The following is a 21,897-nucleotide window of genomic DNA, read 5'->3' as shown; positions in this document are numbered from 1 at the left end:
GAAATGTTAGACCGATACGCCCTCCCGAGCAGTGCTTGAGAGTACACACTTCACCCCATAGTCAGTGATACTGTGCTTTAAATTAAAAAAAAAATTAATGCTGATGTGAAAGGAGAATAGTATATTATTTTCAATGGCCATTTTTTTCTTTTTTTAAAATTTAAGACGGAATCTTGTTCTGTCACCAGGCTGGAGTGCAGTAGTACAATCTCAGCTCACTGCAGCCTATGCCTTCTGGTTTCAAGGTATTTTCCCACCTCAGCCTCCCGAGTAGCTGGGACTACAGGTGTGCGCCACCACCCCTGACATGGTCATTTTTTTCTGTTATTCCTGAGAGAAATATTTTTATGCTTATGTCCATTTTATGAATTATCTATTGGTATCCTTCCGATCTTGTTATTTCAAAATATTTGTCTCTACTCAATTGATTTGAAAGTGCTTAATAACAGTAAAGATCTAACCCTTCATCTGTTATAATGCTACAGTTACCTTCCTTGTTTGCCAATTAAGTTCTCAGTTTGGTTTTGTTGATTTAAAAAATATATTTTTTCAACATTTATATAGTCAAAATCTATGGACACGGCATTTAAAAATTGATTTCATTGCTTTTATGATTAGGAATATCTTTGTGAAACTTTGTGCTTAATATTTTATTGTACCTAATATAAATTTTTAAACTTTCTTTTTGTATTCTGCAATTAATTTTTTTCCAAGTAGTTATTGGTTAATTCCCCCTTTCCTTGCTTAGTTGTAATGGCAATCTTATATACACTCAATCACTATTGACACTTTAGAGGAGGCTCCTCCCACAGCCTGTTCACTGGTACTGTGGCTTGGGGAGCAGGGACCCCAGATATACCCTCTGTGCAGTGATGTGCGTGAATTTGGGGGTACGGCCAAAGACCACTCCAGGCACACTCCGTAAGTCTTGTGGTTGGTCCCCAGTCAAGGTTCTTAGCTTTTTTGTATTTCTTGCACAGTTTTGAATTACAGAATTGTTGGTAGCACATTTAAAGGAATTAAAAGACTCAGAATAACCCTAAAGTTGGTGATGACTGCCACATGATTATTAATTCTACAGAACAACAATATCTCTGAGTCTCTATAAAAGTACCCACTGGTACTACATTGCTCGTGTGGTCTTTTCAGGACCATTTCAATGCCTGAGTAACAGTCTTAATGATGGTCAGCACTTAACATAGAGCTCACTGCATCTCACTGTATGCCCAGCACGGAGTAAGTACTTCCTAGAAATCAACTCACTTAATTTTCACTGTATGAGGTAGAGGTTGGTACTACAATTATTCCCATTTTATGGATGAGAAAACTGAGGCACAGAGTAGGTACAAAGTGACTTATCCAAAGTAGTACAGGTAGAAAGTGGTAAAACCTGGGTAAGGCTGCAGCCTGTCAGGCCTTGGATCCCACCCTCTGACCCCTGTGCACTGTGGCCTGAAGCACCCTTTCACTCAGAGGCAAAGCTCTCATATAGTTCAGTGAACTTGTGACCTCTTTTTGGTGCTGGATGGACATTCCACATTTTCACATTCCATTCTCACTGACTCACAGCAGCTCATACCCCACTCTCCACCCTGTTGCACAAGCTGTGTAGTGTGGTGTTTTGCCTGACACATCACTGTGCTAGAGTTTATACTCAATGTAGCAAAAATAAACTTTAAACGTTAACCCAAAATTGGAAGCACACCTGGAAAGAATTGGCTGGCTGTACAACAGGGAGGGAATTAAGGCTAGTGGTAATGGCACAAATATTCCAAAGTGGGATTGAACGAGTTCTTTTAAAACATTAATGGTTAAATGGCCAGGGGAAAAATGTTCTCATATTGAAGCACAGAAAAAGAGTAAAAATGTTTAAAATTTATTTCCTAAGATTAGCATAAACTGGTAAAGACACTCTCTGTCTCTCTGTCAATCTCTCTCTCTCTCTCTCTCTCTCTCTCACACACACACACACACACACACGTACCTATAGATCAATTCAATTTGTGAACACAAAATTGTAAGTTTTAAATTGAATTCTACTGGATCAATTTCAGCTGGATATTGAAATAAAATAATGCATCATGATGAAGTAGAGTTTATTCCAGAATATAAAGATACTTTCGTTGAAGGATATCTATTAACAGAATATGTCATACCAATAGAACAAAGGAAAAATAAGTGATTGTATGAGCAAAGACCAGAAAGGCATTTGATAAAATTTGCTATCTGTTCTTAAAAAGTGCTTATCTAGGCTGGGCGCAGTGACTCATGGCTGTAATCTCAACACTTTGAGAAGCCAAGGTGGTGGATCACAAGGTCGGCAGATCGAAGCCACTCTGCTAACAGGATGAAACCCTGTCTCTACTAAAGATACAAAAAATTAGTCGGGCATGGTGGCACATGCCTAAAGTAGTAGTCCCAGCTACTCAGGAGGCTGAGGTAGTAGAATTGCTTGAACCAGGGAGGCAGAGGTTGCAGTGAGCTAAGATCGCACCACTGCAATCCGGCCTCAGTGACAGAGCAAAACTCTGTCTCAAAAAAAAAAAAAAAAAGATGCTTATCTGCTTATCTATTTCAAACCAGTTGCAAACATTATACCTAATAATGAAACAATAGAGAAGGGAAGAAATAAGACAAACTCTAACAAACGCAGGAAGATATGAAGCAAAAAGAAATGAAATGTAATAATAAGAAAGGAAGAGAAAAATAATAATAATTTATTAATAGCTAGCTTTTACAGACAAATTCTCTTCCAGGCACTGTCCTAACAGTTTCATGGGAATTAGGCCATTTATTTGTTTCAACGACTTTATGAAGTAGGTAGTATTTCACAACCCCCTTCCATTTAAAGATGAGAAAATTGAAGCACAGAAAGATTCAGTAACTTTCCCAGAATTGCACAGCTATTAAATGACAGGATTTTACACCAGTCCATCTGACCTGGAGCCAGCGTTCTCAGCCACTGTGTGGCACTGACCATCAGGGTCTGAACGATTTAATTATCTGTCAGGCAGCACATGGGAGTTATCCATAGAACAAGTAGAATTAATAAGATTCAATTAAGTTAGTCAGATTTAAAATAAATATAAAGCTAGATAGTTCTATATTAAATAATATAAGGGGGGAAATAATTCATTACATGAAAATATAAAATACCCAGGAATAAACCTCACTGAAATATCATAACTTAAATGAGAAAAACTATATTGTGGTCCCAGTGCTCTATCATCAAAGATCCCCTCTGGATAAAAACTTTATTATGGGATATAACAGAAGAGTTGAATTTATGGAAATGCACACCATAGTCCTAGACAGCCAGACTAAAGAGCATATGCAATTTTAATTATTAGCAGATGAATATATGTTTAATCTCATTTCAATTAAAGTTCCAACAATTGTTTGGGAGGAGGTTTCAGGAAAACAACTTTCATTTGTAAAAATAAATAATTACGTTTTAAAGAAAACAAAATAATATATTTAAGTATTTGCTTATTAGTACACTGAGTCTCTCTGGAAGGATGCATAAGAAATTGGTTACATTATTTTGCTTCAAGGGAAGGGAATTGGACCACTGAAGGAAGGAGAAGGGGTGGATTACTCATTGGACATTTTTAATACCTTAAAAATGTGTGAATCTATTACCATTCTAAAAGCAAAAACAAACAAAAAATAGGTAAGAATACCCAATAAAATTAAAAAAATTTTAAATTGAGGGAGATTTCCTCTATTGAATAGTATAACACATAAAACTGTAATAGTTAAAATAGTGAGATTCTGCTTCAAAACTAGATAGATTACTGGAGCAGCACAGAGCCCATGAGATTAGCATGGAAGACGGAAGTAAACAGACAGCAAGAGGCTTACAAGCAAGAGGAGAGTTTTATCCAGAATTAGACTCAGAAGATAGAACCCTAGGACCAGAAGGCAGGGAAAACAGAAGCACTACAATGCTTATGAGTGACCCTAAAGGATTAATTTCCTTCTGATGTGGTTTACCTGCTCAGGCAATTCTGTCCCTTCTAACTTGCAACTGAAAAAGGGGTGTGTGCCGGGCGCGGTGGCTTACGCCTGTAATCCCAGCACTTTGGGAGGCCGAGGTGGGTGGATCACGAGGTCAAGAGATCAAGACCATCCTGGTCAACATGGTGAAACCCCATCTCTACTAAAAATACAAAAAAATTAGCTGGGCATGGTGTCGCGGCCTGTAGTCCCAGCTCCTCGGGAGGCTGAGGCAGGAGAATTGCCTGAACCCAGGAGGCGGAGGTTGCGGTAAGCCGAGATCGCGCCATTGCACTCCAGCCTGGGTAACAAGAGCGAAACTTCATCTTAAAAAAAAAAAAAAAAAAAAAGGTGGGGGGTGTATTAGTCTGCTCTCATGCTACTAATAAAGACATATGCGAGACTGGGTAATTTATAAAGGAAAGAGATTTAATGGACTCATCCATATGGCTGGGGAGGCCTCACAATCATGGCCAAAGGCAAAGGAGAAGCAAAGGCACATCTTACCTGGTGGCAGCCAAGAGAGCTTGTGCTGGGGAGCTCCCATTTTTAAGACCATTAGATCTTGTGAGACTTATTCATTACCACAAGAACGGTATGGGGGAACCCCTCATGATTCAAACATCTCCACCTGGCCCCGCCTTTGACACATGGGGATTATTACAATTCAAGGTGAGATTTAGGTGGGGACACAGCCAAACTACATCAGGGTGCTCTGCCACAAATTCATTATAGAGAAAGAGAAGACTTGGAGCGTGGGATGTTCTGATGACCCGGGGAGATGAGTCATCCATGTGACCTTAGGTGAGTCATTCATAATAATCACTAGCACTTACTAAGTGGTGCCAGGTACCATGTATGCATTACTTCATTAAATCTTTACAACAATCCAATAATCCACACCAGCAGTTTCAAACAATTCTTTGTAGTATAATATTCTTAACAGGGTAAGGAAAGCAAGGGATAAAGATGTCAGCCGCTGGAGCACACGGTAAGTGGCAGCACTGGGATCTGAGTGTCCCGTTAGCTCCAGTGGCCACAGGGTTTACTCTGCTGTACCACTGCTAATCCTCTGTGTTTCAGTCTTCACGCATAAACAGTGAAGGTGCTGGGTTATATACTCACTAAGATTCCATGTAATTCTAAAGGGACTCCTAAGATGAAACACTTCCAGGATCCCTCTTTAAACTGGTTTCTGCTGTGACCGCCTGAAAGCAACCAACCTATCTCAACTCCACTATATATTCAGTGGTCCCTGCTGGGCCAGCCTAATTGTAGCCAGAACTCTAGGACACCTTTTACAAATAATATTAAGTGATCAGATGGAAAAAAGTGTCAATTTGGATGAATTTCAGGTGCACTTCTCACAGATTTTAGAAATTGCAGACTGTGCTGATTTACTGTGGTGAATGAAATATCAAAGGAGCGATCTGTAGGGTAAAGTTGATGGACCCACAACCAAAGAGCAAGATGCCAAAGTTGAAAGCATTCTTTTTTTAAACCAGCTGTTGTTTGTGTGACCTTGTTTACAGGGTTGGCAATCTCTGAACTCTCTTGGAGAAATGTCGACTTGTTGCTGCATAGAACAAATGGGCTGAGTAGGTAAATATCCAGCAACCCACATCCAGAAGCTCTGTGATAACAGCCAAGCCCTGGCCTTGGTAACCTCTAGTTCCCCTCACATCAGTTCCTCAGGTTATACTCCAGTGTAATCTCACCCTTTTAACCTCCTTCTCCTCCTCCTGGGATGCTGGGGCCATTCTTTGCTCTAAGGGCAGACTACCATGGAGACTGAATCCTCTCTGGAAGAGGCGGGGCTTTCACACTGAGCTGAGGCCTCCTGGCAGAGCTCATTCCAAAGGGAAGCCCAGCTCTGTGGAGCCAAGGCGGTGGCTGTTGTCCCTGCCAGCTCACCTTGAGCAAATCACAGAGGGAGTTGGGCACCCTGCCAAGGATTCTAGCCACCATCGCCTTTTCCTTCTCGTGCTGGTAGTATGAATTTCATAATTAGGCAATAAGTATAAGGAAATAGATACGCATATTTTATATGTATCTCTAAATATACATATTTAGAGATGGGAGTCTTGCTTGCTATGTTGTTCATGCTGTACTTGAACTCCTGGGCTCAAAGGATCTTCCTGCCTCCGCCTCCTGAGTAGCTACAGGCACATGCCACTGTGCCTTGCTAAAAAAATATTTTAAACTCTGTTAGAACCATTTAACATCTAGTACTGTAACATCTTCTCCCCCCAGATGATCATTATAAGATATTTAAACAATATTGTGTTAACCTGAGACAGACACCACATTACCTATGCAGTGTTCCGGCTGGGACTGCATAACCTCAGCTAAATCACAGAGAAGCCTCAGATGAACTCAAAACGAGGAAGTTGGTATTTAGCAAAAGAGAGACACTGTCATTTTTTAAAATGTTAGTGTCATAAAAGACAACGCCTGTGGAAAATTTCCAGATTAAAGGCGACTAAAGAGACATGATAACTAAATAAAGACTGAATTCTGTACTAAAAGGAAAATGCTATTAACAACATTGCTGGTGTACCCTCTTTTATTGCACTCCATTTTATTGTATTTTGCAGATACTGTGCTTTTTACAAACTCAATTTTTGTGGCAACCTTGCATTGAACAAGTCTATTGGCACAATTTCTGCAACAGCATGTGCTCACTTTTCTGTTACGTTATGTTTTGGTAATTTCCACAGTATTTCAGGGTTTTTTTTTTTTTTTTTTTTTTTTCTGAGATGGAGTCTCTCTGTCACTCAGGCTGGAGTGCAATGGCACAGGCTCAGCTCACTGCAACCTCCACCTCCCGGGTTCAAATGATTCTCCTGCCTTAACCTTCTGAGTAGCTGGGACTACAGGCATGTGCCATGGTGACCAGCTAATTTTTGTATTTTTAGTAGAGATGAGTTTTCACTATGTTGGCCAGTCTGGTCTTGAACTCCTGACCTCATGATCTGCCAGCCTTGACCTCCCAAAGTGGATTACAGGCATGAGCCACTGCACCTGGCCGTGTTTTCATTATTATCATATCTGTTAAGGTGACCTGTCATCAGTGATCTTTGATGTTACTATTGTAATTGTTTTGGGTGCCATGAACCGTATCCACAGAGGATGGTGAAATTAAATGGACAAATGTGTTCTCTGACTGCTCCACTGACCAACCCGTCTCCCATCTCTCTCCCTCTCCTCAGGCCTCCTTATTCCCTGAGACACAACAATATTGAAATTAGGCCAGTTAATAACTCTACAATGGCCTTTGAGTATTCAAGTGAAAGGAAGAGTCACAGGCCTCTCACTTTAAATGAAAAGCTAGAAATGATAAAGCTCAATGAGGAAAGCATGCTGAAAGCTAAAATAAGCCAGAAACTGGCCTCTTGTGTTAGTCAAGTTGTGAATGCAAAGAAAAGTTCTTGAAGGAAATTAAAAGTGCTACTCCAGTAAATACATGAATGAGAAGGAAGAGAAACAATTTTATTGCAGATATGGAGAAAGTTTTAGTGGTCTGGATAAAAGACCAATCCAGCTACCATATTTCCTTAAGCCAAAGCCTAACCTAGAGGAAGGCCCTAACTTTCTTCAAGTCTATGAAGTCTGAGAGAGATGAGGAAAATGCAATATGAAAGTTTAAGGAGAGAAGCCATCTCTTTTTTTTTTTTCTGAGACGGAGTTTCACTCTTGTTACACAGGCTGGAGTGCAATGGCACGATCTAGGGAGAAGCCATCTCTATAAAATAAAAATGCAAGGCAAAGAAGCAAGTTATCGGAGAAGCTGCAGCAAGTTATCCAGCAGATCTAGCTAAGATCACTGGTGAAGGTGGCTACACGAAAAAACCGATTTTCAAGGTAGCTAAAACAGCCTTCTATTGGGAGAAGATGCCATCTAGGACTATCATAGCTGGAGAAGAGATGTCACTGCCCAGCTTCAGTGCTTCAAAGGACAGGCTAACTCTTGTTAGGGGCTAATGCAGCTGGTGAGTTGAAGTTGAAGCCAGTGTCATTTACCATGCCAAAAACCTGAAAGCTCTTAACAATTATGTCAAATCTACTCTGCTTCTGCTTTACAAATGAAACAGCAAAGCCTGGATGATAGCAAATCTATTTACAATATGGTTTACCGAATATTTTTAGCCTACTATTGAGACCTACTGGTCAGAAAGAAAAATTCCTTTCAAAACAATACTCACAATACATTACCAATGAACAGTAATATTTTGAAATGAATCTTTTTTTTTTTTCTAAGCAAGAGCTCTGTTAGAGATATACAAAGAGATTAATGTTGTTTTCATGCCTGTAACACAACATCCATTCTGCAGGCCATGGATCAAGGAGTAATTTTGACTTTCAAGTCTTGTTATTTAAGATATACATTTGGCAAGGCTATAGCCTCCATAGATTGTGATTATTCTGATGGATCTGGGCAAAGTAAATTGAAAACCTATGCTCCATTAGTTTCTGTCAAAGAAAAAAAAAAAAATAACAAGAAAAACTCTGGAAAGGAATCATCATTCAAGATACCATTAAAAAAACTCATGATTAATTGAAGGAGGTAAAAATATCAACATTAATGGGAGTTTGAAAGAAGTTGATTTCAACTCTCTGAACAGGAGATTTGAAGAAGTCTTTGAGGAGTTCAGAACTTCAGTAGAGGACATAAATGCAGATGTAGTGGAAATAGCAAGAGAATTAAAGTTAGAAGTGAAGCCTGACCATGTGATTAAATTGCTGCAATCTCATAATAAACCCTGAATGGATGAAGAGTCGCTTCTTATAGATGAGTAAAGAAAGTGGTTTCTTGAGATTGTATCTACTCCTGGTGAAGATGCTGTGAATTGTCAAAATGACAACAAAGGATGTAGAATATCACATACATTTAGTTGATAAAGCAGTGGTAGTGTTGTAGAGGATTGACTCCAGTTTTGAAAGAATTTCTACTGTGGGAAAAAATGCTATCAAACTATAGGACATGTTATGAAAGGTGGAGTGGATTGATGCGGCAAACTTTATTTTTGTCTTATGTGAAGAAATTGTTGCAGCTACCTCAACCATCAGCAACCACCACCCGGATCAGTCAGCAGCCATCAACATCAAGGAGAGACCCTCTACTAGCAAAATGATGGTGACTCACTGAAAGCTTAGATAATCAGTTTTTTTTTCTTTTTAGCAAGAAAGTATTTTTAAAATAAGATATGAACATTTTTTAGACAAAATGCTATTGCATATTTAATAGACTACACTACAGTATAAACCTAACTTTTACATGCGTTGGGAAACCAAAAGTTTGTATAACTCGCTTTTTGCAATATTCACTTTATTGCAATGGTCTGGAAACAAACCCACTGTATCCCCAAGGTATGCCTTTATTAGGTCAATAGAGAAAATTGGAATGCAATGCAGATGCTAGATTTAAAAAAAAGCACACACACGTATGTTGAGGGAGAGAAACACAGAGAGAGAGAGAGAGAGGGAGGGAAGGAGCGAGGGAGACAGAGACAGAGCAAATGATAAAGCAAATGGGGCAAAACATTAACATTAGATGAATCTGGGTAAAAGGCATACAAGTGTTTTTTACACGAGTCTTATTCTTACAACATTTTCTGTAAGTTTGAAATTATTTTTGAAAAATTTAGAATTTGAATACTATTAAATATTATATGCACGTATCTTAAGCTCTGAGAGCACACTTAGAAATGGAAATACTTGACTGGATGCGGTGGCTCATGCCTGTAATCCCAGCACTTTGGGAGGCCAAGGCGGGTGGATCACCTGAGTTTGGGAGTTTGAGACCACCCTGACCAATATGGAGAAACCCTGTCTCCATTAAAGTACAAAAATCAGCTGGGCATGGTGACTCGTGCCTGTAATCTCAGCTACTCAGGAGGCTGAGGCAGGAGAACTGATTGAACCCAGGAGGCAGAGGTTGTGGTGAGTTGAGATCAGGCCATTGCACTCCAGCCTGGGCAACAAGTGTGAAACTCTGTTTAAAAAAAAAAAAGGAAGAAAGGAAGAAATGGATAGTGGAATGACTTCCCTTCTCTTCCTCCCTCAAAATAGCAGATACAATAAGACTAGCCTCATCAGTGAGCAAGTGCCATTCTTAGGTTTCACAAAGAGAAAACAAAGAACTCTTATTAAGCACACAAACCTACATACTGGTTGAAGGTAAATATTAGGGTAAAACCGTCATGACTTTACAAGATAAATCAGGAAATCTGACATGCAGATTATTCATGATATAAGGGAATTCTCAAACAGAATTCAGCAGATCCTGCATTAATGACCAACAGAGATTCACAAGTGCATTAAACATATGACTCCTGGTTAGTGGTCTTAGCCCACCCATATGCCACCTTTTGTACCAACCTTTGACCTCACTGCTTCTATACCCTTAGCTTCTTACCCTGCCCCACATTTGGTGATGAGTGAGTTGTCTCACATTTGTTTCATGATATAAAACAGCTATAAGTTTATCATTTTTTCTTTTAGACTCCATATTCATTTTGGTAAAATATCCTTGTATCAAAATAGTGGTATCAAAGGGAAAATCCATGAATGTCAGGTACCCAGCCCAGTGACTTCGTTCAGGAACTGCGGAGTTAGTGAGTAGAGATGACAGGGAGAGCTCAGTGTGGTGGCCCAGCTGCCTGCTGCACTGGAGGCTGAGCTGAGGGAGAGCCTCCTGAAGCTGATCCGGCGAGTTGTGGGAAACATCAGGGTTGATTCAGACGTGGTTACCCAAGTGAGTCTCTCTTCCCTCCGGATATCACTCTAGAGTTTTCCCTCTTGGGATGCATACTCTGGCAAGAGGCCTTCCCCAACCACCCACCCAACCCAGGAAAGTCGGGTGGTGCTGTGGTGAAGAATACTTATGGCTATGAAGGATAATTGTTTGGATAAGCTCAGCCAGGGGCTTCCTACTGTAGAGTCCATAAGAAGAGCTATGGAGGGTGGAAGGAAAGCGATGCTCAGGTTATTGGGGGCACAGCCTGTCCTAGGGGGTAACAGATGGAGGCCACAGCACACTCCAGAATGGATTGGTCTGTCACACACTTTCCCAGGAATTGGTTGGTTGGAAGAAGGCAGCATGACAAAGAAGGGGGCAGAGAAAGGTGGGGGTCAAGCACACTTGCCTAGACTGATTCAGGAGTGATCAAGAAAACTGAAACAGGCCGGGCACAGTGGCTCACGCCTTTGGATGCTGAGTTGGGCGGATCACCTGAGGTCAGGAGTTTAAGACCAGCCTGGCCAAAAGGTGAAACCCCATCTCTACAAAAATACAAAAATTAGCTGGTCATGATGGTGGATGATGGTAATCACAGCTACTCAGGAGGCTGAGGCAGGAGAATTGCTTGAACCCAGGAGACGGAACTTGCAGTTAGCCGAGATTGTGCCATTGCACTCCAGCCTCGGCAACAGAGTGAGACTCCGTCTCAAAAACAAACAAACAAACAAGCCAAAAAAATAAAAATAAAAACCAACTACCAAAAAAACCCCAAAACTAACACTGAAACAAAAGTGCTTGCCTATACTTGTTCAGGAGTGCCAAGAACAGTGGAAAAAAAATTCTTCTTCCGTCTCTCTTTCCCTCTGCTCCTTGTTCTTAACCAAGAAAAGAAGAAGGCTAAACATTTTCTCAAAGGCAACAGATAATCTGCTTCTAAACCAGTGCTGGTTAGCCAGCTTGTCTTGATTTATCTGGACTGTCAATCTGAAAACCAATCACAGAATTCTCCTTAATGTTCCTGGGTTTATTCCAGGCTCTCATTCAAGGTCTCTGAGCCTGAACTCAGCAACTGAGCCCAAATCATTCCCTTCCCTTCCTTATCTCCTATGCCTGCCTTTCAAATCTCCTTTGAGAGGACTCCTTTGCCCAAAATACCATTCAAAATTTGCTTATTCTTCCTTTGGAGGCATCTGGTTGTCATGCCAGACTTTTATCTTTTGCTTTTTCAGCAAAGCACAGAACTTTTTGTCTAGCATTCCCATTTTAGATGAGCAGTTGGATTTAAAACCTGCACATCTGTGTGCGGGAGCTTTAAAAATCCACAACGCAATGGAATAACAGCTTGATTGTGAAAATAAATGTTTCATTAATTTGATTTTTCATTGATGTCTTATTTTTTCATTAAACCTATCGCTGGCCAAGGAAGAGACATTCTGCAATAGAAAGTGCATGGATTTTGAAGTGAAACAGGTTTAGCCTGGAATCCTAGCTTTGCTGTTTTACTTTGTGGTAATGTTGGGTGGGTCATAACCTTTTTGAATTTCCCCATTGATAAAAGGGGGTCATACTCTGAAGATGCTATGAGGATTTTATGAGCTAGTCTGTGTGCAGCCCTTAGGACAGAGCCTGGCTCTGCTAAATGCTCCATAAACATTGCCTCTTGTCAATATGTATCCATGAAAAGCCCTGCACAGAGTCTGCACCAGACAGATGCTCCTTCCCCAACCCCAACTCTTATTTACCAATTTTTCTTCTAGCTTAAATGAGAATGGATTTTTACCAAAAACTGAGTCACAATGTTGCATGCTTTCTGGGATCTGATCTCTTCTTACTCCCTGCAATGGGTCGAATCATGGCCCTAAAGATATCTTCTAATCTCTAATCCTGGAACCTGTGGCTATTCCCTTACATGGCAAGAGAGTGACTATGACCTTGTATCTTTTTTTTTTTTTTTTTTTTTGGGACAAAGTCTCACTCTGTCGCCCTGCCATGACCTTATATCTTAAAAGATGTGATTTAGTCAAGGACTTTGAGAAGAGGAGTTTATCCTGGATTATCTGGATGGTCTCCCTCTTTATAAGAGAGGCAGAGGGCCTTGTGTGGTGGCTAATGCCTGTAATCCCAGCACTTTGAGAGGTTGAGGAGGGTGGATCACGAGGTCAAGAGTTCAAGTCCAGCCTTACCAACATGGTGAAACCCTGTCTTCACTAAAAAAAAAAAAAAAAAAAAAAAAAAAAAAAAAAATTAGCTGGGCAGGAAGGCAGGTGCCTGTAATCTCACCTACTCAGGAGGCTGAGGCAGGAGACTCATTTGAACCTGGGAGGCGGAGGTTGCAGTGAGCCAACATGGCACCATTGCACTCCAGCCTGGGAAATGACAGTGAAACTCCATCTCAAAAAAAAAGAGAGGCAGAGGAACTTTGAGACAGGCACACAGAGCAGCGATGCACACAGACAAGACCAAGTGAAGATGGTGGCAGAGACCAGAGTGTTGAGGCCACAGCCTCCGAGGCTGGAAGGACCAGGGAAGATTCTTTCCTAAAGGCTGTAGGAATAGGCCTCCTGCTGACATCTGATTTTGGCTTCCAGAACCGTCAGAGGATAAATTTCTGTCGTATTAAGCTACCCAGCTCATGGTAATTGGTTACAGCAGCCCAGAGACACTCACACACTATGTAAATCTGGGCTGGAAGACAAAGCCCTTCCTCTCCTTCTCCAGCAATTCAACAAGAGAAATGACCTGTGTGAGAGGGTGGTCCACAGCCCACATAGGTTCGTGCAAACACACTGCTCAGCCTCGTCAAGCACGTTTACCCACCGTCCCTGGCAGGGCCAGGCTCTCCTTATCCTCAACAACACAGAGCAGTGGGTAAGGGAGGCTACCTGCCATCCCCACCCTCCTTTATTTTCCCGTTTTCTCTCTGAGGCTTGGGATTCTTTCAGGCGCAGCAAAACTCCTCTTTGCACAAGTCACGACTAAGCTTACAATGCAAGTATCTTCAGTTACATAATACGTAGACTTTAGCAGGAACCTCTATGATCTGTAGTAAATGACTTTACTACAGGTCGCTTCCTGCATGTGTGGGCTTTGAGAGGGAACACAGCCAGGAAGAACACATGGGACCAGAAGAGATGTTGCCATGGCGAAAGCTAAAAGCACAAAAGAGAGTCGAGAGCTTTGAAGACCCAGGCTTCCTCCCTCACAGTTGTACAAAGCAAGCCAGAGACGCAGCACACAGTAAGAGAATCTGATCGTTAGGCCTCCCGGCAGCTCTGTGAAGATATAACATAGTATTATCCACATTTATGGTCAAGGAGTCAGAAGCCAGTGGAGATCAACTAGTTTGTGCAAGTTCATGCAACTAGGAAGAGGGCAGAGACAGGACTCGAGCAAATGACCATCTGTCAGCAAGACCCTGGCATGCCTAGTTGCCTCTAGCTAAAGAGCAATGTAGAAAAATGCAGCTGGAGGGATTCGGGTTTACCAATCCCACCTCATTGGAGCCCTGAAGGTCATTATGCATCCTTCCACCGTTCTCTGGGCAACCACGAACCAGAGTTAGTGCTAGGCCAGGGACTGCCCCCACGCAGGAGGCTTCCTATTGCTCAGCTGTATGGATGGTGAGCACCTGGGCCTCAGTCCCCACTGTTGCTATTTAGTGGGGTGGTGTTATTATGATTAGGAAGGACCCAGCCTTGAACCTCTCTGTGCTTTAGTTCCCCCATCTGAAATGTGGAAGCGGGGTAGGTTGGATGACTGCTTCTCAATCTTCGCTGTCCATTAGAACCTCTCGGGGAGTGGTGGTTAGGCCATATCTCACTGCAATTAGCCTGGAATCTCCCTGGGTGGGATTCAAGCAGCAGCATTTTCAGAATCTCTTCAGATGATCCTTAAGGACAGCCAATGTGAGAACCAGCGGTTTACCTGACTGCTAAGGTTCTTCCAGATGCAATGTCTTCTGTCGGCATCTGCGTGCGAAGGCAGTGCTGCTAGGGTCCAATTCTCCAGATAGTAATGATTCATGAAAGACCCTCAACTAAAGCCCCATGCCCAGCTTTTCCCGAGAAAGCCACTTCTCTTTGATTTGTCCAACAATATTATATATATATGTACATAAATATATTTTGAGACGGAGTCTTGCTCTGTCACCCAGGCTGGAGTGCAGCGGCATGATCTTGGCTCAAAGCAACCTTTGCCTCCTGGGTTCAAGCAATTCTCCTGCCTCAGCCTCCCGAGCAGCTGGGATTACAGGCGCATGTCACCAGGCCTGGGTAATTTTTTTTTTTTTGTATTTTAGTAGAGATGGGGTTTCACCGTGTTGCCCAGGCTGGTCTCGAACTCCTGAGCTCAAGCAATTCATCTACCTCAGCCTCCCAAAGTGTTAGGATTATAGGCGTGAGCCACGGCACCTGGCCTAATATTTAAAATCTGTATAATAGTCTAAACTTCTCATGGTCTTTCATGCTTTTAAGAAGGAGGAAGGATTCATGAGGTAATAAAACTATTCGGGAATCATTTAATTATTATTCTAGGGCTTTCTATAAATGGTATCCTGGGGTTCTGAAACAAAAAATTAATGTAATTTAGTCACCCAGCACTAAGCCCTTATTTGACCTGAGGACTGCTACATTCAAGCTGAAGATAGAGAGATGAATCATCTTTTGCATTTCAGAAACTCCCAGTCCAAGGTGATAATAACAACAGCAATAATAATAACAGCTGCAGCCAAAATGGAAAAATACTTATTGAACATCTGGAATTGCTGACAGGTGCTTTTTATAGGTTATTTTAGATCCTCACTACAACCCTGCTAGGTAAGCATCATTTTCTTCATTATATTCCTGGGGAAACCAAGGCCCAGAGAGGTTAGGTAACTTGCCAAGATCATACAGCTGAGAAGTAGCTGATCTGCCATTCTGACCTATGTCTATAAGATTTAAAATCCCATGCTCTTTCCACCATATGATAAAACCTCTAGAAAGAGAGAAAGGATTGAGAAATAGAGATAAAGATAGCAGGGAAAGGGTTAACTTTCATAGGGGAGAATCAGATCCAGGTGGAGGAATTGCTGTAAAGTGCTCACATGAAAGGTGTTATAAGAAAATCAACCTATATTTAACTATGTTTGGGGCTCAATCCTGTTAGAAGGTACAACACTGGAACACATAAATTGATTACGCAGGGCTAGTTCTCGTGCAGTCAGTCCCAGCTCCCTCCAATTAGCCTTCAAAAATAAACCCATTGTGTGTTTCGTGGCTCAGCAACGTCATTTTTTTAGCCAGTGTGAGCTCTTCGGTTCTAGGCAGATTTTCACTTTTGTTGACGGCCATCAGTGACATAAAACGTACCAGGAGGAGAGGATGGTGGTGGGCACAGCTGTGACAACCCCTTTCTCTATGATGTTAAGATTCAAACACGGTGTGAGCCGGCATGTTCTGAAGGCACACACATGGGCACCCCCACCCCACACACAAGTCAAAATGAGCTAAGACCTGGAGAACGCACTATATACATTAGCTAATTCAGGAATCTGAATATAAATCTATTTTTGGAGAAACCCACTGGGCTAAATAATTCACCCACGAAGCCAGATGCAGCTTGAGGCTATCACATCATGCTCTGGCCTAGAGCAGAAAGAGGGAACAAGAATGAAGCCATAAATTTTCTTAATGAGGCTTTCTCGAGCCACCATTTCATGTTGTAGCCAAAACAGGTAAAATCACCAAAGGAACTTAGGATCTTGAAGAATGTTCAGAGACTGTAGAAAGAGGTTTAAATATGAGATATTTTTAAAAAGATTCTAAAAAATATTTATTATGTTTACAAAATGGAAACTTCATGTTCATACTAAAAAAAGATTTATAATTACACATAAGTATTACACGCAGATGTATATAAACACACTGCAAATGCAAATATATACACATAGACCATCTGGCCAAATACATGATATTATAAGGATGAGTTGATTTCACAGCAACATATTGATGTGGAAAATTACCTCCACTCCAGAAATTGTGAGGAAGGAAGATAGACCTTGTCATTGAAAATAATGGCATAGGGATGTGTCATTACACAACCTTGGATGAGATAACATATCAACCCGACGTGAATACGGGCAGCATCTAATCCTGAAAGGACTGGCAAAATGCTTATGAAGATGTAGCAATGAGATACTGAGCTAATAGCCTGATAAAAACACATGTGATGTGTTCTTACATTGCTTACTCTAATTTTTAAAAAAGATTTGGTAAAAATGGAATAAAGACGACACTGTCTAAAATAGTTGGTGTGCTTGGAATCCAATTTTTAAAATTTGAAGGTAGGAATACTTCAACAAGGCAGACAAATCATAAGCTTATTTTTCTGTTTCAGATGCTTATCAAACTAGAAGTGAACATTTTGAACAGGTTTGTTTTCTAGGTGAAATCCTCTTTCCACATCCTACATAACAAATACTCATGCACATGCGTGCACACACACACACACATACACACACAGACACAGACCACACACACACACACACACACACACCCCTCTTTCTCTCCTTACAACTGTAAGTCCACACCATGGGACTAAGGATGCTAACAACCGAAGAATGTGTCAAAGCAGCATTTTACCTCTTTGCTGATCAAACACAGAAGGGGTGCTGAAATCCATGGTAGCCTGTCTCATCATTTACCATCAGAATGGCAAAAAGCATCCAGGTCTCTAGAGAGGAGAAAACACCATCTCAAACATTACAGTCAACGCGGCAGTCAGATGCAGCATCATTTGCCAAGGCCTCTGTTTCAGGATTAAAGGTGCATTAGAGCTGCAGGTTGTTGGCAAGGCAAGTGATGAAAATAGGTATATGTTACTCCTGTAAATACCTGCTAGGAAAAGAATTACTCTATAGTCTTGTTCATCAGCTGTACTTGGGTATAATACACACTCCACCCCCAAATAAACAAACACAATTGCTCAGACTCTAAAAAACAGTAACTGTTGGGGCCACCTGCCTTGGATCTGGGAAAACACAGCAGGTCACGGAGCTTCAGCAGCTGTAATGTCGCTTTAAACCAACAGAAACCTGAATGGGTGAGTGAGGATTCACAGGGCCAGACAGAGCATGTGCAAAGCTGCCAATGCAGTTTGCGTTTGGCTGTGCTCTTGGCAGAGTGAGAACTGCATTTGGGTCATGTGATCAGACAGTGCCATCTCAATGGAATACGACGTAAATATTGTAGCAGAAGGCTGCTGGTTATGTGCTGTGTGGAGTAATTATCTATTCTGGCAGTCTTTTTCACTCCCCTTTCAGCTCCATTCTCCAATTGACAGGGAGGATGGGGAAAGGTGTCATCTGAAAATTGATATTTCAAGGCTTGAGTGTCTGTGGCGATAAAATTAAACAGTCTGCAGTCACGAGGGTGTTTACTGAAGCATTATATGTGGTGAAACCTGAAATGTACCTCATTCAGAGAGTGGTGAAGTAAATGGTAGTAAATTTGTATTCTGGATTTTAAAATCTGACATAAATGAATCTATGCGTATTTATCTGATGAGATGTCACTAATCTATCGTTAAATGAAACAAGCAAGTGATATATTTCATTTGTTCACATTTTAATAAAACCAGAAGCCACTCACTGTATACATTATTATGTTTATATATTCAGAGGAACACTGAAAAAGTTATAGAAAGATACACACTAAACTGCTAATACTGGTTACCTCAGGCAAATGTGATTAAAGTAGGAGATTTCTAACTTGTTCTGTATCAATATCTGTATTTTTGGCTTGTTATAACCAGTATATGATAATCTTATATTTGATATAAAAATGTGATATAATAAATTCAAACAAAGCTCTACATTCTAGGCACAACCAGATTTTTGGATAAGTCAAACAGCCATATAGGAGATGGTCTCATAAATGCTATTGATAGTGGTAATAACTGTTTTCTTTTTAACTTAATTAGTGTTAATTGTGGAAATAAAAGAAATAATTTTTCTCTGTATATGGCCACTTTTGTTTTGATATGGACTAATCTGGTGTATAATTTCTGTTCTTTGATAGGCAGGCTCCTTACTTTTTTTCTTTTTTAATATGGAGTTTCACTCTGTGGCCAGTGTCTGGAGTGCAGGGGTGCAATCTCAGCTCATGGCAACCTCTGCTTCCTGGGTTCAAGTGATTCTCCTGCCTCAGCCTCCTGAGTAGCTGGGACTACAGGCACCCGCCATCACACCAGCTAAGTTTTGTATTTTTAGTAGAGACAGGGTTTCACCATATTGTCCAGGCTTGTCTCGAACTCCTGACCTTGTGATCCACCTGCCTCAGCTTTCCAAAGTGCTGGGATTACAGGTATGAGCCACCCACTGCGCTCGGCCTATTTTTCTCCTGCCTCATATTTTCTTAGTGCCTATCATTAATTTTCCATCAACAAATCGAGGGGCCTCTCTTCTCTGTGACAATACCACTACTCATTCAAAAATATTATTCACTCTCCTTTCCCATGTCAGCTCCTCCCCTCAACATGCCCTGCGTTTTTTTTTTTATTTAAAAACACAGGCAGAACCTATGTCTTACAAATCATTACCCAAAATGTGCTCCTTAGGTAAATCTCTTCAATTTCCCAACACCAGTTTCTTGCGTTAACCATGAAAGCCAGACTGAGGGGCTGAGAGTGGATTGAGGAGGAAGCTGAGAATTACACTAGCAGATCCTCAGCTAAGGAGAAATGGCTCAAGCTCATCTCGCTGATGGAGGTAAAAGGGGTTTTTGCCATTCAGTCCCAAACAAGAGAAAAACAAAGGCTTTAGATGAACTTCTCTTTCATTCATTTGTTTATTCATTTCTACAGGCACTGCAGAGGCAAGACAGAAAATGTCCCCATGCTCATGGGTACAACTTCTGCTCCGAGCCACGCTGGAGTAATAGGGACTGGATTCACCCTTCTTCTTTAAGCAACTGGAAAATTGGGCAAAATAGGTAGAGCAGTTTTCAGAAACCAGGAACCACGGGATGGTGATCTTTGAGAGAAGATAAATGAATGAGGTCAGCGTGAGTCCCTAGCTTGCTACCTGGGGAGAGTTTCCAGGCTGCAGCTCATGGAGGAGGATAGAGGGCTGAATGGTTTGTAAAAGGGCCCACAAAAAGGTATGTCCTCATTCTAGTTCTCAGAACCTGTGAATATGGCCTTATTCGGAAAAGGGCTTTTTGCAGATGTAATTGAGTTAAGGGTCTCAAGTTGAAATCATCCTGCGTTATACGGTCGGCCCTATAACCAACCACAAGTGTCCTTATAAGAGACACACAGAGAGAAGAGGAGGAGGCCACATGGCCACAGGAGAGGGGAATGATGCAGCCACAAGCCAAGGAACACCTGCAGCCACCAGAAGCTGGGAGACATACGGAACAGGCTGTCTCCTAGAGGCTTCAGAGGGAGGAGGCCCTGTTGACATCTTGAGTTCAAAATTCTAGTCTCCAGAACTATAAGAATACATTTCTGTTGTTTTGAGCCACCAAGCTTGTGGTAATTTGTTATAATGGCTTCAGGAAGCTAATATAAAAGAGGGACTCTCATAATAAATGCAAAGTTTCTAAAATGATGACAAAACCAAATTAAAATATGTTTTCCTGTTTGTGAAAGGTTGCTTTGGACTCATTTTGCAGAAAGACAGTCAAAGAGAGTGGAAAGGGCATGAGCTTGAGTTTGTCTCTTGTTAGGTATGTGATTAGGACAAGTTGGTGCAGAGCCGGTGAGCCCCCCAATTGGGACTTAGCCTCAAGGGTTCTTGGCTTTGCCCAGGAAAGAAGTCAAAGGTGAGCTCGTGGTGGAAACAGCAACTTTGAAGCAGCTGTGTACAGCGGCAGCGAAGGTACAGCTCCTTGTGCATCAGCGCTACCCCATGGGCGCTGTGCCCGGAGGAGCAGTGTATGGGAGCTGTATTTACATCTATTTTAATTATAAGGTAATTAAGAGGTGGGCTACTCAAACTTTCTGAAAAGGAGCGGGGAGTTTCTGGAACCACATAAGGTAAGTTCTGGGCCCTTGCCATAGCATTTGTAAACTGTCACGGTGTTGGTGGGAGTATCTTTATGCTACTAAGCAGTGAGGGCAACTAGAGGTTGCTCTCATTACCATCTTCTGGTTTTGGCTGGCTTCTTCACCACACCCTGTTTCAACCAGATTCTGCTCTGAGCAGCAGGGTTGCCACCAGTGGTCTTGACCAGTGCCCTAAAACAAGTCCTGCTGATCTGCCTCATAGTAATGTAACTTTTTGAGTCTCAATGTCTTAACCTGTGGCATGGGAATCCCACCCTCTAACTTCTTGTGAGAGTTGACTATTATTACCATTCAGTTCACTTCCTGGGCTGCAAACATAAGACATAGTCCTTTCTATGCAGCCAAGGCCTAGTGTCCAATAACATATGGTTGTTTCTTTTAGTGCTTTTTTTTTGAGACAGGAGACAGGGTCAGGCTCTGTCACCCAGGCTAGAGTGTAGTGGTGGGATCTTGGCTCACTGCAACCTCCCAGCTTCAAGCCATCCTCCCACCTCAGCCTCCCAGGTAGCTGGGACTACAGGCATGCACCATACTGGGCTAAGTTTGTATTTTCTTGTAGAGATGGAATTTCATCTTGTTACCCAGGTTAGTCTTGAAGTACTGAGCTCTAGCGATCCGCCCACCTCGGTCCCTCAAGGTGCTAGGATTACAGGCGTGAGCCACCACACAGAGCCTTCACATGCATTTTGATTAAAGCACGTATTCACACCTATCCGGTGCCTGTGGTGCATGAACTTTGATCTATAATGTAGGAGAGGAGAGGACAAGGTCCGTATGGCAAAATCTGATTCTTTCCTTCCTTTCCAGTTCCCTCCTCACCACTCTTCCTCCCTTCTCAACATCCAGTCACACTGGTCCCTTCAGTTCCTTAAACATGCTGTGTCCTTTCCTATACCCTAAAGACTGCTATTCCGTCTCTTCTGGGAACACTCTTTCCCCTGCTCGGTGCCACCATTGAACTCTCCTTGACCACATTATCCTAAATAGTCCTCCACTGTCATATCCCACCAGTCACTTCCTTTTCCAGAATGCTTCTTTGGGGATTTACAATGAGAAATAACTCTGTTAGGGAACGAGCCTTTTGCCCATACTGTGGCAACTGTCTAGCC

General features: G+C 41.7%; 1 protein-coding gene across 2 annotated transcripts in view; it reads right to left on the bottom strand.

The window, feature by feature from the left end:
- Positions 1-17,781, bottom strand: part of ANKRD55 (ankyrin repeat domain 55) — a 136,933-nt gene extending 119,152 nt beyond the window's left edge. For both annotated transcript variants that reach the window (XM_074385801.1, XM_074385792.1), the window contains exon 1: positions 17,362-17,781. In XM_074385801.1, the coding sequence (XP_074241902.1) occupies positions 17,362-17,419 (58 nt within the window). In that variant the 5' untranslated portion in view covers positions 17,420-17,781. The remainder of the gene's footprint in view (positions 1-17,361) is intronic.
- Positions 17,782-21,897: the final 4,116 nt, after the last annotated feature.

This window comes from Saimiri boliviensis, chromosome 1 (genome assembly GCF_048565385.1).
Source record: "Saimiri boliviensis isolate mSaiBol1 chromosome 1, mSaiBol1.pri, whole genome shotgun sequence".
In the NCBI taxonomy this organism is placed as follows: domain Eukaryota; kingdom Metazoa; phylum Chordata; class Mammalia; order Primates; family Cebidae; genus Saimiri; species Saimiri boliviensis.
The sequence above is the reverse complement of the archived record's forward strand: the minus strand, read 5'-3'. Positions and strand labels throughout refer to the sequence as shown.